At 46.9% G+C, this 16,780-nt stretch overlaps 1 protein-coding gene across 1 annotated transcript; it reads right to left on the reverse strand.

The window, feature by feature from the left end:
* Positions 1–11,133: 11,133 nt before the first annotated feature.
* Positions 11,134–16,174, reverse strand: IL10 (interleukin 10). Its single transcript, XM_054648931.2, has 5 exons — positions 16,016–16,174; positions 14,197–14,259; positions 12,991–13,143; positions 11,860–11,925; positions 11,134–11,226 (listed from the first exon to the last, which is right to left on the reverse strand). The coding sequence occupies exons 1-5, from the start codon at positions 16,172–16,174 to the stop codon at positions 11,134–11,136; spliced, it is 534 nt and encodes a 177-aa protein (XP_054504906.1).
* Between the last annotated feature and the right edge of the window lie 606 nt (positions 16,175–16,780).

Below are 16,780 nucleotides of genomic sequence, written 5' to 3' on the forward strand. Positions count from 1 at the left end.
CCCAGTCTCTCCTGTTGCTTGTGTGGCTGTGAAGAACCCCCCCAGTGCTCCAGCTGCTCTCCCTGTGTCCTAAAATTGCTCTTCTTTCCACCAGAAAGGCTGAGCTCCCCTGGATGTTCTCTGGGGACACAACGTCCCTTTGCTTGGGGACAGCTGCACAGGGCCTTCCCTCCCCAGCATGTGTCACCCCTGGGCTGGGGCTTTGGGACCTTGGGGTGCTGTGGGGTGCTTTAGGAGGGGATAGGGTGATGTGGGGTGCTGTGGGGTGATGTGGGATGCTTTGGGAGAGTATGGGGTGCTGTGGGGTGATGTAGGATGATGGGGGGTGATGTGGATGATGTGGGGTGCTGTGGGATGCTTTGGGAGGGTATGGGGTGCTGTGGGGTGCTATGGGGTGATGTAGGATGATGGGGGGTGATGTGGATGATGTGGATGATGCTGTGGATGCTGGGGATGCTGTAGGGTGATATAGGATGATGTGGATGATGCTGTGGATGCTGTGGGGTGCCATGGATGATGGTGTGGGGTGCTATGGGGTGATGTGGATGCTGTGGGATGCTGTGGATGTTGAGGATGATGCTGTGGATGCTGTGGATATTGAGGATGATGATGTGGATGCTGTGGGTGATGCTGTGGATGTTGAGGATGATGCTGTGGGTGATGCTGTGGATGCTGTGGATGTTGAGGATGATGATGTGGATGCTGAGGATGATGATGTGGGTGATGCTGTGGATGCTGAGGATGATGCTGTGGATGCTGTGGATGCTGAGGATGATGATGTGGATGCTGTGGATGATGCTGTGGATGCTGTGGATGTTGAGGATGATGATGTGGGTGATGCTGTGGATGCTGAGGATGATGCTGTGGGTGATGCTGTGGATGATGCTGTGGATGCTGAGGATGATGCTGTGGATGCTGAGGATGATGATGTGGATGCTGAGGATGATGCTGTGGGTGATGCTGTGGATGCTGTGGGTGATGCTGTGGATGTTGAGGATGATGATGTGGATGCTGTGGGATGATGCTGTGGATGCTGTGGGTGATGCTGTGGATGCTGAGGATGATGATGTGGATGCTGAGGATGCTGTGGATGCTGAGGATGATGATGTGGATGCTGAGGATGATGCTGTGGATGCTGAGGATGATGATGTGGATGCTGAGGATGATGCTGTGGATGCTGAGGATGATGCTGTGGGTGATGCTGTGGATGCTGTGGATGCTGAGGATGATGCTGTGGATGCTGAGGATGATGATGTGGATGCTGAGGGTGATGCTGTGGGTGATGCTGTGGCACACGGGGCTGCGGATGCCGTGCCCGGGTGCTGGCAGGGGACAGACAGACAGACAGACAGACAGACATTGTGTCTGCCCGGTTTATTATATTATTCTATACTATGTTACACTACATCTACACTGAAACTGCACCAGCACTCTGGGCAAAATAAGCCCGAGAAAGGCCCCACGTTAACAGAGGATTAACCCTTAAAAGCAACGGCCTGTTGCATATTCACACAGCTCATCCATGATGCATAAATTCCATTCAAACACAGGATTCTGGCTGGGCAGGGTCAGCTTCTTCCTCTGAATCCTGACGGTGTCATCCTGTCCTAGCAAGGCAGGAAGAAGTTCGTTTCCCCTGATAATGGAGCAATAAATTCTCTTTCTCTGAAAGATTCAGGTGTCCTGTGGCTGCTATCTCGGTGTGAGTCCTTTCTTTAGGGAAAAAAAGCATCCTACACAGCACAGTTTCTATTTTAACATTATGTTATAACCTAAAACTATATTTAACACACTACTTAAGAGAATTAACACAGCATCACTTTCTAACACAACACATATAATATTCATTTGATTATTTGCAAAAAACCAGTCATAAAATAGGCATTCTTTACATTGGTAAATATTCCAATAGTGCATTTTTCACATTGGTAAATATTCCAATACTGCATTTTTTACATTGGTAAATATTCCAATACTGGTAAATATTCCAATACCCATTTTTCACATTGGTAAATATTCCAATACCGGTAAATATGCCAATATCACATTTTTCACATTGGTAAATATTCCAATACTGCTAAATATTCCAATACTGGTAAATATTCCAATACCCATTTTTCACATTGGTAAATATTCCAATACTGGTGAATATTCCAATATCACATTTTTCACACTGGTAAATATTCCAATAGTGCATTTTTCACATTGGTAAATATTCCAATACTGGTAAATATTCCAATACCCATAAATATTCCAATACCCATTTTTCACATTGGTAAATATTCCAGTACTGGTGAATATTCCAATATCACATTTTTCATATTGGTGAATATTCCAATACCCATTTTCCATATTGGTAAATATTCCAATATCACATTTTTCACATTGGTAAATATTCCAATACTGGTGAATATTCCAATATTGAATTTTTCACATTGGTAAATATTCCAATATCACATTTTTCACATTGGTAAATATTCCAATACTGGTGAATATTCCAATATTGAATTTTTCACATTGGTAAATATTCCAATACTGTTAAATATTCCAATACCCATTTTTCACATTGGTAAATATGCCAATAGTGGTAAATATTCCAATACCGGTAAATATGCCAATATTGCATTTTTCACATTGGTAAATATTCCAATACTGGCGAATATTCCAATACCCATTTTTCACATTGGTAAATACTCCAGTACTGGTAAATATTCCAATACTGAATTTTTCACATTGGTAAATATTCCAATATCACATTTTTCACACTGGTAAATATTCCAATAGTGCATTTTTCTCATTGGTGAATATTCCAGTACTGGTGAACATTCCAATAGTGCATTTTTCACATTGGTAAATATATTCCAATATCACATTTTTCACATTGGTAAATATTCCAATAGTGAATTTTTCACATTGGTAAATATTCCAATAGTGGTAAATATTCCAATATTGAATTTTTCATATTGGTAAATATTCCAATATCACATTTTTCACACTGGTAAATATTCCAATACTGGTGAATATTCCAATATCACATTTTTCATATTGGTGAATATTCCAATAGTGCATTTTTCACATTGGTAAATATTCCAATAGTGGTAAATATTCCAATATTGAATTTTTCACATTGGTAAATATTCCAATAGTGCATTTTTCACATTGGTGAATATTCCAATACTGGTGAACATTCCAATATCACATTTTTCACATTGGTGAATATTCCAATAGTGCATTTTTCACACTGGTAAATATTCCAATATCACATTTTTCCCATTGGTGAACATTCCAATATCCCATTTTTCCCATTGGTGAACATTCCAATTCCTCAGTGCCGGCTGATGCCTGGCACTGCCCCGGGCTGTGCTCGGTCCCGCTGCCGCCCGTGGCTGCTGCAGCCCCCGGAGGTGTCAGGCAGGGCACACTGAGCTGTGGAGGGTGTGAAGCACCGGCAGCAGTTTCCATCCCCCGAGCTCTCACGGGCTTGCGTAGGTCCCACGTTTTGGAAAAAATAAAAAACCCAAAAAAAGATTCTCTAAACAAACGCAAATCCTGGCAGTGAACCCTCAGTTTGCCTCAGGGGGGGATGAGGTTTGGGTTTCTTTCGTTACAGAGATCCTGTTTTGGAAATTACGGTGCTCACTGACACAAATCTCAACCCCGGTGGGAAGATGTGTGGCTTGAAATGTTTTCTGTGTGTGCTTGGGGAGGGAAGAGCTGAGCAGGCACCCATGGCTCATTTCCCTCTCCATTCCCCCCAGCTGGGCACTGGATTGAAACCAGCTGTGGACACTGGTGGTTCTGGAGCTTCCCATGTTGGTCCTGGATCTTCCAGGATGGTCCTGGAGCTTTCCAGGATGGTCCTGAAGCTTCCCATGGTGGTGCTGGAGCTTCCAGGGTGGCTCTGAAGCTTTCCAGGATGGTCCTGAAACTTCCCAGGGTGGTCATGAAGCTTCCAGGATGGTCTTGGAGCTTCCCATGGTGGTCCTGAAGCTTCCCATGGCAGCTCTGAAGCTTTCCAGGATGGTCCTGGAGCTTCCCAGGATGGTCCTGAAACTTGCAGGATGGTCCTGGATCTTCCCATGTTTGCTCTGAAGCTTCCCAGGATGATTCTGGAGCTTCCCATGATGGCTCTGGAGTTTCCAGAATGGTCCTGGAGCTTCCAGGATGGTCCTGGAGCTTTCCAGGGTGGTCCTGAAGCTTCCCAGAATGGTCCTGAAGCTTGCTATGGTGGCTCTGGAGCTTCCAGGATGGTCCTGAAGCTTCCCATGGTGGCTCTGAAGCTTCCCATGGTGGCTCTGGAGCTTCCAGGATGGTCCTGGAGCTTCCCAGGGTGGTCCTGGATCTTCCCATGATGGCTCTGAACCTTCCCAGGCTTTCCTGAAGATGCCAACCCTGGAGAAGAAGGCTGCCCACAGTGCCACCTCCTCCACCCTCCCCTGTCCCTCCCTCCCCAGCAGAATTGTCCCTCTGCCCCGGAGGGGTTTTGGCCCCAGGCTCTCTCTTTCTGTCACTGCTTTCAGTGCCTGGGTGGATGAAACCCAGGGCTGTTTTCTGTGAAGCTGCTGGTGCTAAAAGGAATAGCTGGGGCAGTGTGGGTGGGGGTGAGAACAGACTTACTCACACGGGGCCATGTTTTGGTGCTTTTAGGTTTGAAACCCGAATTTCGGGGCAGATCTGCTCACAGGGAGCTGTAAATACATTGGATAGAGAGCAGCAGAGAGGGAAGAGGAGAGGTGCTGGAATTCTGGGGGCTCTGTGCCCCCTGGGAGCAGGTAAGGATGGCACAAGCAGCAGGAAGGAATTCAATTTTGTGCTGGGGAAGATGAGATGGATTCACACATCATGGCTGGAAGGCTTCAAGAATCATTCTGTGGTTCCATCACCTTTGGGAAAAACAACCCAAGGACAGCCAGGATATAAAATCTTGGATTGAGGACCAAAATCTTGGTCTGGGACCTGAGGGAGGTGATGGCCACAATTATTTGCAGGAGTCAGCTGCACTGGGAGCAGAGCATGGAAACCTGGGGGGACCTGTGGCCTGCTGACTCCAAGGGAATTAGTGATCAATTCAGTGCAACATTTGAAATTTTTAGTAGTTGGTAGAAAAATAACCCCTCTCTCCTCACCCTACCTGCTCTATTTTTAGCAGCAAGCTTCCTGCTAGGGAAAAAAAAAAATTAAAAATATATATATTTCTTGCTTTTGAGGTGATTTTGATCAAAAGTCTGGCTCTGCTCCAGGCTGATCACTGGGGAGGGGATGAATCACGAAGATCTCTGTTCTTATCTGTTCTTATCTGTGCACACAAGAAGTTTCTGCTGCTCTTGCAAGGATGGGGGTGAAGCCCCTTCCTCCAGCCGTGGTTTGCTGTGCTCCCATGGTGTTGGTCAACTCTGGACATCCCCAGGAGCACAAAATGTGCTGTGGCTGGTGTGGATGCGCAGGAGGAAGGAGCGTTGTGCAACGGCACCGAGGAGCCCTCAGCTGGTTGCTGTTTCACTCCTGCCCTTTGTTTTGCGATGATGGGGATAATTTAGTGTTTATTGCCCTAATTTGCTACTGATGGTGGCTGCTTTTCCGTTCTCAGGACTGCTCTGCAGCCAGCTGCCTCCTTCTCTTGGCCAAGGAGGTTGGCTTGGCTTGGTTTGTACCCTGGGAGCACCTCCTGGTAAGCTGCACAACTCAAAAAGGCAAAAATTCTGTGCAAAATCAGCTGATGGTTGTATTTTTCTAAGGATTAGACCAGGCATATCAGGGGAATGTCAGGATTTCCTGATGCAAAGCTTGGCCTGCACATGGCTAAATTGCTTAATGCTGGGAAAATGCTGGATTTCTGAAAATCCATTGGATCAGCCTGCTCAGGCCTGGGGCTGCAGGGATCCTGCTGAGGGCTGGCTGTGAAAGGACAGCTGGTGATGCAAATCTGGCTGTGAAAGCAGAAGAAGGAGATGTGATTTTTGCCCAGAGTGAGGTTTTCTTCAGAAATTGCTCCATCAAAGTGTAACAAGCCCACAGGAATCCTGCTCCAGGCTTTTCCAACCAGGAAAGGCAAAGCTGCTCCTCAGTGCTCTGAAAATCAGAGCCAGCAGGTTGAGGAGAGGGTGTGTGAGATGTGCCAGTCACAGCAGCTGGGCTCAGCATTGCAAAAGAGTCAGGAAACCAAATTTCAGCTCAGAAAAAAAGTGAATTTGGTGCTGCTGCCAGGAAAGGAACTTTGTAGTCCAGCTCTGGAGCAAAGGAGATGGTTTGGTTGCTTCAGGGTGTGATGAAATGGTGGAGAGACCCTGCCAAGAGGCCAAAGGCAACAGCTCACAAGGCAGAAAATGAGAACTGCTGGTGTTGAACCTCTAAATCAGCATCCCTGAGCATCTGCACTGCCCTCCAGCAGCCCCAGGAGGTGCAGGTGGGGAGCTCTGGGTGCACTCCCTGGGGAGCTCTGGGTGCACTCCCTGGGGAGAGGAATGGAGGATTTGTCTTTACAAACAAGCTGTGGCTCTGCTGGGAGATAAACAATGGGAAGGATTCCACTGATTGGTGAATGGAAAGATATATTTGCTTCTACAAGCAAATGAAATTGGATATTGAAAGATGAAAGAAACAATGGGGAAGAAAAACACCCATATTCCATAAGAATTAAAAAGGCAGGGTTATACATTTGAGGGAAATCTTTGGGATCAGGCATTTTGGGAAGTCTGAACCTCTCAAGAACCTCAGAAATGGGGAAAAAACCCTAAATTCTGTAAGAATACAAAATGAAAAGGGGGGGTTGTACATTAGAGGGAAGTCTGGTATCAGGTGTTTTGGGAAGTCTGAACCTCTCAAGAACCTCAGAAACGGGGAAAAACCCCTAAATTCTGTAAGAATACAAAATGAAAAGGGGGGGTTGTACATTAGAGGGAAGTCTGGTATCAGGTGTTTTGGGATGTGTGAACCTCTCAGGTACCTCAGCCAATGGGGAAAAAGAGAAGGGAAATGCAGCTGGGAAATTGGGATAAAAAGGAGGCTGCGTCCTCCAAAAATGTGAGACACCCCAGGGCAATGCCCCATGGCGTCTCCCTTTATTGGAATAAAGTCAAAGGACTCCTCTGTCTCCTTTTTGGACACAAACCTCTGATGTTTGTAGATTAATTTTCCTAACACTGGGGAGCTCTGGGTGCCATCCCTGGGCTGAGCTGTAATGGCCAATCAAACCCCTTAAACCTTAATGCAAATGAAGGATCCAAACAGAAACCAATCCAGAGGGACACAAACAGGATAAAAAGGGACATCTGAGCCAGGGGAGCTGTGCCATTCCCCTGGGACATCGGGGCCATCGCTGCTGAAGAGCTGCAGCATTCTCCACAGGAGCGCTCCTGCTGGGCCCAGGCCCCCTTGCTTTGGGCCTTTCTTTTATTATAATAAATGCTGAAATTACTTTTAGTACCCCTTGTTTTAGACCTTTCTTTTTATTATAATAAATGCTGAAATCAGTTTTAGTACCCCTTGCTTTGGGCCATTCTTTTTATTATAATAAATGCTGAAATCACTTTTAGTACCCCTTGCTTTAGGCCTTTCTTTTTTTAGAATATGTGGTGGTGTTCACAGGGGTCCCAGGATGAGGGAAGAGACAAGGATCTGACTCCATGTTTCAGAAGGCTTGATTTATTATTTTATGATATATATTATATTAAAACTATAGTAAAAGAATAGAAGAAGGGATTTCATCAGAAGGCTTGCAAGGAAAGGAAGGAATGGAATGATAACAAAATTTTGTGACAGACCAGAGAGTCCGAGCCAGCTGGGCTGTGATTGGCCATTAATTAGAAAGAACCACATGAGCCCAATCCCAGATGCCCCTGTTGCATTCCACAGCAGCAGATAACCATTGTTTGCATTTTGTTCCTGAGGCCTCTCAGCTTCTCAGGAGGAAAAATCCTAAGGAAAGGATTTTTCATAAAATGTGTCTGTGACAAGAAAAAATGCTGAAATCACTTTTAGTACCCATTGCTTTGGGCCTTTTTATTATAATAAATGCTGAAATCACTCTTAGTACCCATTGCTTTGGGCCTTTTTATTATAATAAATGCTGAAATCACTTTAGTACCAGGACTGTGGTCCCGTTTTTAACACCAAGCTCTGGTAATTACTCAGCCTCTCACCGCCTGAGGGAAGGAATTGGCAGCTCTGCAAAGTCAGGGCTGTGCCCTCCATGACCTACATGCCCAGCTGGGGTTCTCAGCCCTGTTTTTGTTGCTCCCCCTGGCCTCTTTCACGACGAAAGCCCCAATTTCAGTCACGTGCTGCCAAAATCTAGGACACAGAGAGGCAGGAGCTGCGTGGGCCTGAGCAGCGCAGCCAGTTCGAGTTCAATAACAAGTGTTAAAACTACAACCACAACAAAATGAGGAAAGTTCTGAAAGCTTCTGCAATTCAAATGGAGTTACAGCAGAGTTTGTTTTAATTTTGCCCCCTTTTTGTGCTTAAGGTCCCTCACATCACCTCCAGGCTTGTCCCTGGGCCTTGTGAGAGGCTGAAGGCCCATGGAGGAGGTGCTCATCCTCCTCGTGACAAGAGACAATTTTTTTCCTGTCCCAAGAAAGAGGCCAGTGAGGATTGTTTCCTTAGTCCCAGCACATGACTGTCTGTCTGTCCTGATGTGTTCAGGAGATGTCTGTCTTTCCATCCTGCTGTGCTCAGGACACACTTCCACCCTGGTGCTCAGCTGGGATTTGCCCTCCTCATGTAGGCCAACAGCAGATGATGAAGAAAGTTAATTATTTTCCCTGGCAGCAAGTGCAGCACTGGGTGCTCAGGGCTTTGAGGAAAGTTTTTAAAGAGAGAAAAAGCAAAAGCAGAAGGAGCAGCTCCCCCCTGGCAGCAGAAAGCTCGAGATGCAGAATTTGGGCTGGGGGGAAGCTCAGCCCTGGGGCAGAGAGCCTGGGAGGTGATTTAAGCTCTCAGGACTGGGGCTGCTGAGCTGGCAGCTCTCTCAGGGGGAGGATACCCAGCAAGGAAACCCAACTTCTGTGGGATAACAAAACCAGAAACCACCACCTTTGATCTCTACCACGGCTTCGTGCTCTTACTGTAACACCCAGACTGCCACTGAGATTGGCAGGAACTACCTCAGCCCTGCTGGGGCTCACAGCAGCTTTTGGGGAGCCAGAAGGAGCAAAAGGTTGGGTTTATGGTGTTTTTCACCCCCAAACACTGATATTTTGGGCTTAGCTGATGCTGGGAGCTGAGGGATCTGCAGAGCTGCTGCCCACAGCCAGCACAGGTCAGGCTGCAGCCTGGAGGGACACTGGGTGATGCTGGTGCCACGATTCCAGCTGGAATTAGGCCACCTGTGATGGTGCCCTGGATCTCCCAGCTCTCCAAGCTGCCATTTGGGCTTTTTCCCCTGTTTTTTTTAAGCTGTACATCCCATGGACAGAGCTCCAGCGCTGGGAAGATGCTGCTGGGGGATTGCACTATTCATGGGATTGCTCCTCCCATGGTGTTTCCCTGCTCTAAGGGATCAATGCCAGGAATCTGGTGAGAAATTTGCTTTTAAATGTCACAGACCTCAGGTTTTCTCACTTTTCTGGTCGTTAACACAAGCAAAGGTGTCCCTGGGGGTCCTTCCTGGCTGGCTCTGTGCCCTCTCCCAGCCCAGGGACACCAGGCACAGCATCCAGGGCTGGAACTGATTTACAGCCCTGCTGAGAGCCCACAAGAACAGGACAGAGGCTGCCTTCAGTAGAGAGTCTTTATTAGCAAAAATAAAGGATTTCTTGTCATATCATTTCAGATAAATAGGTGGAAGTTCACCCAGTGACAGGAGCTGTGCTGATGTTGTCCTTGGCTCCAGGGCTGTCCTTGCTTCTCCCACAACATCGAAGGTGTTTGGAGGGAAAGACAAGCTCAGCACTGGCTCAACAGGGGCTTAATGTGCTTTGTAAGAAGCTTAATTTAAGTTTTACAGTCTTTGGCTGCCCTTGAGCCTGAGCTTTCAGCAGGAGGAGCGACCCATGGAGCGGCATTCCTGCCCTGCTTTGGAACATCCAATTCCAGCAGGAATCCCCTGCTGCCACCAGAAATGTCCACAAAGAATAAATCCCATATAAATAACCTCTCCTCAGCTGGGAACTTGCACAGCAAACACCAAACTGGCAGTGTTTCATCAGCTGGGGGCCTTTAAACTTCTAAATATTAGAAGTAAAAGCCTCTCTTGGGGTTGTGGCATTTTCCTCTGGCTCAGGGTCCACCGAGGTGAGGAGGAAGCTGAGCCCTAAAATCAGCCACTTTTGGGGGCACTAAAGCTGCTCCCACTGCTCATGGGGATTCAAAATCCAATCCCAGCAATGCTGGGAGCAGCCCCATGGATTTGAATGCAAATTACCCGAGCCACCTTAAAATGGTGGTTAATTAAATATCCTCTAACTTGTAAAAGAAAATAAACAGCAGTGAGGAAAACCCAATCAGAGACTGGAAAACAGTAAGGTTAACTTTGGAAAGTGCAGGGTGGCCGACCCAGCAGCTCTGGAAGGCAGATACTGAGCAATATTTAAGTCAAGTTCTATTAGAACCAAACATTTCATTCCTATTATTAATTTTCAAAATTTAGTCTGGACTAATTTACAGGCTGAAGTCTAAAGTGGAGTCAGCCATGCTGTTGCTGTGGATTTTTCTCCTCCTAAACACAAAACCACGTGATTGCATAAATAAATAGAGATTTAGGACATGAGGAGAGGGTCATTTGCCTAAAATTAAATTTTGTTGAACTCAGAGTTGACCTTGCTCCTAATTCACTTGGGATAAGCTCAGCTCATTGTCTGCCCTCCAGAAAAATGCTGCTTTGGTTGTTTTGAAGCTATGAATAAAATAGCACTACGATAAACAATATTAAAATATTAAACAATAAATAGTAATTTACAAGCTCATCACTCCTTTCTTCAAAACATACTGTAAACATCAACACTGAGGTATTGGAAGTAATAAATAATAAATTCAACTATTACAAAAATAGCTCTTAAATACAATATTAAGCTGGAAGTTATTGTAACTCTTAACCCGAACCTTGAGATAACTTAATTTGAGCTCTTGCAGCCTAAAGTGATTTTTAAAAAAGTAACAGGATTTGGTGTGGAAAATCCAGACCCAGGGGTGCTCTCAGCTCCTTCTCTTCATTGTTAAATATCTTTCAATGTAGTTGATGAAGATGTCAAACTCTCCCATGGCCTTGTAGATTCCATTCCTCTTCATCTGCAGGGGAAAGCCAGGGGTGTCACAGATATGTGATGTACAATGCCTGGACAAATTCTCCTTCCATGGACACCTCCAGCTTCTCTGCCCAATCCCCTGGGAATTCCAGAATTCCCATCCTTGCTCCAGAATTCCCACACTTCCTCCAGAATTCCCACCCTTGCTCCAGAATTCCCATCCTTCCTCCATCATTTCCACCCCTACTCCAGAATTCCCATCCTTGCCCCAGAATTCCCATCCCTTTCTCCTGAATTCCTACCCCTGCTCCAGAATTCCCAACCCTGCTCCAGAATTCCCACCCTTCCTCCTGAATTCCCAACCCTGCTCCAGAATTCCCTTCACTTCCTCCAGAATTCCCACCCCTACTCCAGAATTCCCATCCCTTTCTCCAGAATTCCCAACCCTACTCCAGAATTCCCACCCCCTACTCCAGAATTCCCACCCTTGCTCCAGATTCCCATCCTTCCTCCAGAATTCCCACCCTTGCTCCAGAATTCCCACCCTTGCTCCAGCATTCCCCACAGATTCTCGCTCTCTGCTGCAAGAATTTGTGTGATTCATGACATTTTTGGGTTCTGCTGCCCCTCTGAGCCCCCTGCCCTGCCCTGCCAGGAGGTTCCTCCTGTTCCTTACCCTGCTGAAGGTCTCCTTGACGTGCTTCATGCTCCTGCTCCTCTCCTCACAGGTGAAGGATTTGTGCTGCAAAGGGGCACCAAAGCACAGCCTCAGCCCCAGGGTCCCTCCCCAGGGCTCTGCTGGTGGCTGTCCCCTCCTCCTGTCCCTTGGCCCTGCTGCTCCCCACCTTGCCCTCCCCTGTGTGCAAATCCCAGCAGGTTTGCACCGTGCCCTGCTGGGAGGAACCTGGAGTGAGCCCAGCCTGGGCTCTCCCAGCCTGTCCCCAGCCCTGTGTCCCTGCTGCCAGTCCCTGGGGACAGCAGATCCCTTTATGGGGCAGGGTTTGTCCCATCTGAGCCCAGTGATGGGCTCATGGCCACGCCAGGTGGGATTTCAGCAGCTCCAGCACCCAGGTAAGGGACAGATCTCCTCCTGCCCTCCCTTTGTGTCTCCAGCCAGGCTCTGATTTGCAGGGCTGGCTCCACCATCATCTCTGAGCTGCTGTGGGCACAAACCCCATCCTGGACCCCTGGGTCCCACAAACCCCATCCTGGATCCCACAAATCCCATCCTGGATCCCACCAACCCCATCCTGGATCCCACCAACCCCATCCTGGACCCCTGGGTCCCACCAACCCCATCCTGGATCCCACAAACCCCATCCTGGACCCCTGGGTCCCACCAACCCCATCCTGGATCCCACAAACCCCATCCTGGACCCCTGGGTCCCACAAATCCCATCCTGGAGCCCTGGGTCCCACAGACCCTGCCTGCCTGGATCCCTGGGTCCCACAAACCCCATCCTGGATCCCACAAACCCCATCCTGGATCCCACAAACCCTGCCTGCCTGGATCCCTGGACTCCACAAACCCCATCCTGGACCCTTGGATCCCACAAACCCCATCCTGGAGCCTGGATCCCACAAACCCCATCCTGGACCCCACAAACCCCATCCTGGATCCCACAAACCCCGTCCTGGACCCCTGGATCCCACAAACCCCATCCTGGACCCCACAAACCCCATCCTGGACCCCTGGATCTCACAAACCCCATCCTGGATTCCACAAACCCTGCCTGCCTGGACCCCATCCCACCCCCAGACCTGCCCTGCTCCCGGCAGTGTCCCCGAGCTGCTGCACCCCACTCACACAGCGTCTCATCATGGCTCTGAGGCTCAGCAGGAGGTTGCCCAGGTCGCCCATGCTGTGCTGGTGCTGGCTGCTGCTCCTCATGGCCCTGGGCAGAACCTCCTCCAGGTAGAATTCCATCATCTCTGACACCGACTGGCAGCCCAGGCTCCCCTGGGGGACAGGAGGGGGAAACCTCATTGGGGATGGTCACCAGCACCAGGGGTGGGTGCAGCCATGATATTTTATGGAAAATCCTTTCCTTAGGATTTTTCCTCCTGAGAAGCTGAGAGGCCTCAGGAACAAAATGTAACCAATGGTTATCTGCTGCTGTGGGATGCAACAGGTGCATCTGGGATTGGGCTCATGGGGTTGTTTCTAATTAATGGCCAATCACATCCCAGCTGTCCAGACTGTCTCAGTCAGTCACAAGCCTTTGTCATCATTCTTTTTCTATTCTTAGCTATCCTTCTGATGAAATCCCTTCTTTTATTCTTTTAGTATAATATAATATAATATAATGTAATGTAATGTAATGTAATGTAATATAATAATATATTTATATTTTATAGATAAAAATATATATAATTTTATATATCTATATTTATTTCTATATAATATATTTATATTATATTATTTAATTTTTATATTATAATAATATAAATTATAATATCATATCATAATATATAGTATTATAATATAATAATAAAATATAATATATATATTTCATATATATAAATATATATAATTTTATATATTTCTATATAATATATTTATATTATTTATTCATATTATATTATTTAATAATTATATTATGATAATATCAATTATAATATAATATCATATCATAATATATAGTTATATTATATTATATTATATTATATTATATTATATTATATTATATTATATTATGTATATCATATAATAAAATAATAAATCAAGCCTTCTGAAACATTCTCGTCTCTTCCCTCATCCTGGGACCCCTGCAAACACCATCATAGGTGGGTTTGGAGGAACCAGAGCTGGGCCAGAGCTTGTCCAAAGCAGAGCTGGGTGTGGGAGCCACCCTGGGCACGGGGCAGCCTCGTGCCAGCCCAGCACAGCCACACGTGTCCCTGCAGGGTGACAGCAGCACATGGCCCCGTTTCCAGCTGGCTTCCCTTCTTGTGAAACGCCTGCCCAAGGAGGGGGAAGGAGGAGGAACCAGCAAGGGATTGAGATTCTTACCTTGACTTCCTCCAGCAGGTCCGAGCTGAGCAGTTGGATGCTGAGGTCGTCATCTTTTGATTGCTGGGGGAGGATGGAATTGAAAAATGAATTGAGAAATGAGCTTTTCACTCTTTCCATTTCCTAACAAATGATCCTTCCCTTGTTTGCATTTAGGGTCTCCCTGCAGCAGAGGCAAAGGGCACCCAGTGCAGGTGTGGCAGAGCACGGTGGCACCAGGCAGAGGGGTCACTCTGCTCCACAACCTGGCAGCACAAGGATTGTTGGGTCAGGCCAGCAGGAAAATGAGATCACAGCCTTTGGTGCCACTGAATTTGTGTTGGGTCAGGCCAGCAGGAAAATGAGATCACAGCCTTTGGTGCCACTGAATTTGTGTTGGGTCAGGCCAGCAGGAAAATGAGATCACAGCCTTTGGTGCCGTTGAGTTTGTCCATGTGAGACTCCTGAGCTGCACAGGGTGCTGCCTGAGGGTGCTGCTGCAGACAGCAAAGCTCCCCAGAGGGGTGGCAGAGCCCTGGCAGCCCCCCAGCCTCTCTGCCAGGGCAGGAGGGCTCAGTCCCCCTGCTGGGGTTACCCCTGTAGCCTCCTGTTGATGGGGAAATGGGAGTTTGCTCTCGTGGTGCCTCTGTGGCACCAGCTGCACTAGGGTGGGCTGGCACTACCCAAAGAATTCAAGCCTTAAAAGCTGTGCTGAGAGGGTCAAAATATTCCTTCCCAGCATCATCTGGGAGATTCACAGCCAGCTGAACATCTGAAATCTTGGCTGTGTTCACTTGGTGACAAACACAAGCCATGACATGAGCTTGAGATTTGATCTGGAGAATTATCTCATTTTATTGCTAAAACACATTGGCATGGACTAAAAGAGCATCAGGGCTGTGACCAAGCACCTCCAGCAGCCATGGCAGATGCTTTGAGGGCATTGGGTGCTGTTTGGTCAGCAGCCCTGAGGCTCCTGAGATGCAGGGCAGGGACCTTGCACAGGCACCAGTGCAGGTGTTGTGCTCCTCTCCTCATAAAACAACCTGTGCAGGTTTTGTGGTTCTTTCAAAGAAAAAAAATCTGCAGCAAAAGATTTCCCTTTTCACCTGGCATTGACTTCAGCAGGACCTGGTTGCCCTGAAGAAAAAATGATTTCCTTCCTATTAATTCAGTGATTAACTTGGTTTGCAATATTTTGGGGGAAGCTTGGCTAGAAGGGTTTGTAGAGGTTCATTGTGAAACCTCCAGTTCGTTGTTAATGAAAAAAATAGGAAGAAGAGCTCGACAGATTTTCCCTCAGTGAGCAACGAAACCGAGCTGCTCTTAATGCAACCAAATCATTTCTGCTAGGAGGAAACTCTTCCCCCTCCTCCAGATCCCAGAACTTTGCAAGAAAGGTAAAAAAACAGACGATAAAATAACAATGTTTACAAAATAATCCCTAATTTCCTCAAATTTGAGCCTGAGCTCTTTGAGCCATGGCTCTTTGACAGATTTTCTCTCACTGAGCAACGAAACCAAGCTGCTCTTAACGCAACACAACCAAATCATTTCTGCTGGGAGGAAACTTCCCCCTCCTCCAGATCCCAGAACGTTGCAAGAAAGGTAAAAAGCCAAAAGATAAAAGAACAATACTTACAAAATAATCCCTATTTTCCTCAAATGTGAGCCATGGTTCTTTGACAGATTTTCTCTCACTGAGCAACGAAACCGAGCTGCTCTTAACGCAACGCAACCAAATCATTTCTGCTGGGAGGAAACTTCCCCCTCCTCCAGATCCCAGAACTTTGCAAGAAAGGTAAAAAAAAAAACGAGAAGACAAAATACCAATACTTACAAAATAATCCCTGATTTCCTCAAACTTGAGCCTGAGCTCTTTGAGCTTGGCGGGCAGGAGCTCGGGGAAGCGCAGGCAGGAGGGCTGGGCGCAGGCGGTGCCCAGCAGCAGCAGGAGCAGCAGGATGGGCACAGCTGTGCCCCTGGAGCAGGTCCTCATCCTGTTCTGCAGATTTCCCCTCTGCTGCAGCTCTCAGCTGGATTCCCCCTGGGAGGGCACAAAGCAGATCTGCAGCTTTCACCTTGATGGAGCCCCTAATTTATACATCACTCCATTTCCTCTCCCCATTTCCTGACGAGCAATATTGGGGTTTTAAGTCAGTATTAAGCCCAAATGTCACTTGGGTTTCCCGTCAACTTGGGTTTCCTGTCCTCTCCTCACACCCCATCAATTTTTTTGTGCTTAGACTCTGCATTTTTTTTTTACATTGCTTGTTTCTTGTAAATTTAGCTGTGGCTGTGGAGGAAAGCTGCAGAGACACACAAAGAAGCCAAGGTGCTGCGTGATGTTCATTTATTCTCACAGTTCCATCTTTTATTTTTAGATCAAGGTTGTATTGTTAGAGGGGGAAAAAAAAGTGTTGCTACTTTTAAATCTCAGTGTCAAACCTGCAGAGAGCATCACTCAGCAGAATTGCTTTTCATGAACTGTACAAATTCTCTGTCTCTTCCTTTGGTACTCTAATCTGCAAACACACATCATCAACTGAAATCTTCATTTTTAATTCATTTGTTTTTGTTTTTTTTCCAGTTAATGCACATGTCA

The sequence above is a fragment of the Agelaius phoeniceus genome, chromosome 25 (assembly GCF_051311805.1).
Source record: "Agelaius phoeniceus isolate bAgePho1 chromosome 25, bAgePho1.hap1, whole genome shotgun sequence".
NCBI lineage: Eukaryota > Metazoa > Chordata > Aves > Passeriformes > Icteridae > Agelaius > Agelaius phoeniceus.

What these genes read in the sequence shown, in the direction of transcription:
- IL10 (XM_054648931.2), bottom strand. Translation starts at nt 16,174, where the DNA reads ATGAGGACCTGCTCCAGGGGCACAGCTGTGCCCATCCTGCTGCTCCTG. An exon ending in ACCTGCTGGAGGAAGTCAAG is followed by an intron (nt 13,144 to 14,196) that starts GTAAGAATCTCA and finishes CCTGTCCCCCAG; the next exon opens with GGGAGCCTGGGCTGCCAGTC. An exon ending in GAGCCATGATGAGACGCTGT is followed by an intron (nt 11,926 to 12,990) that starts GTGAGTGGGGTG and finishes GCCCCTTTGCAG; the next exon opens with CACAAATCCTTCACCTGTGA.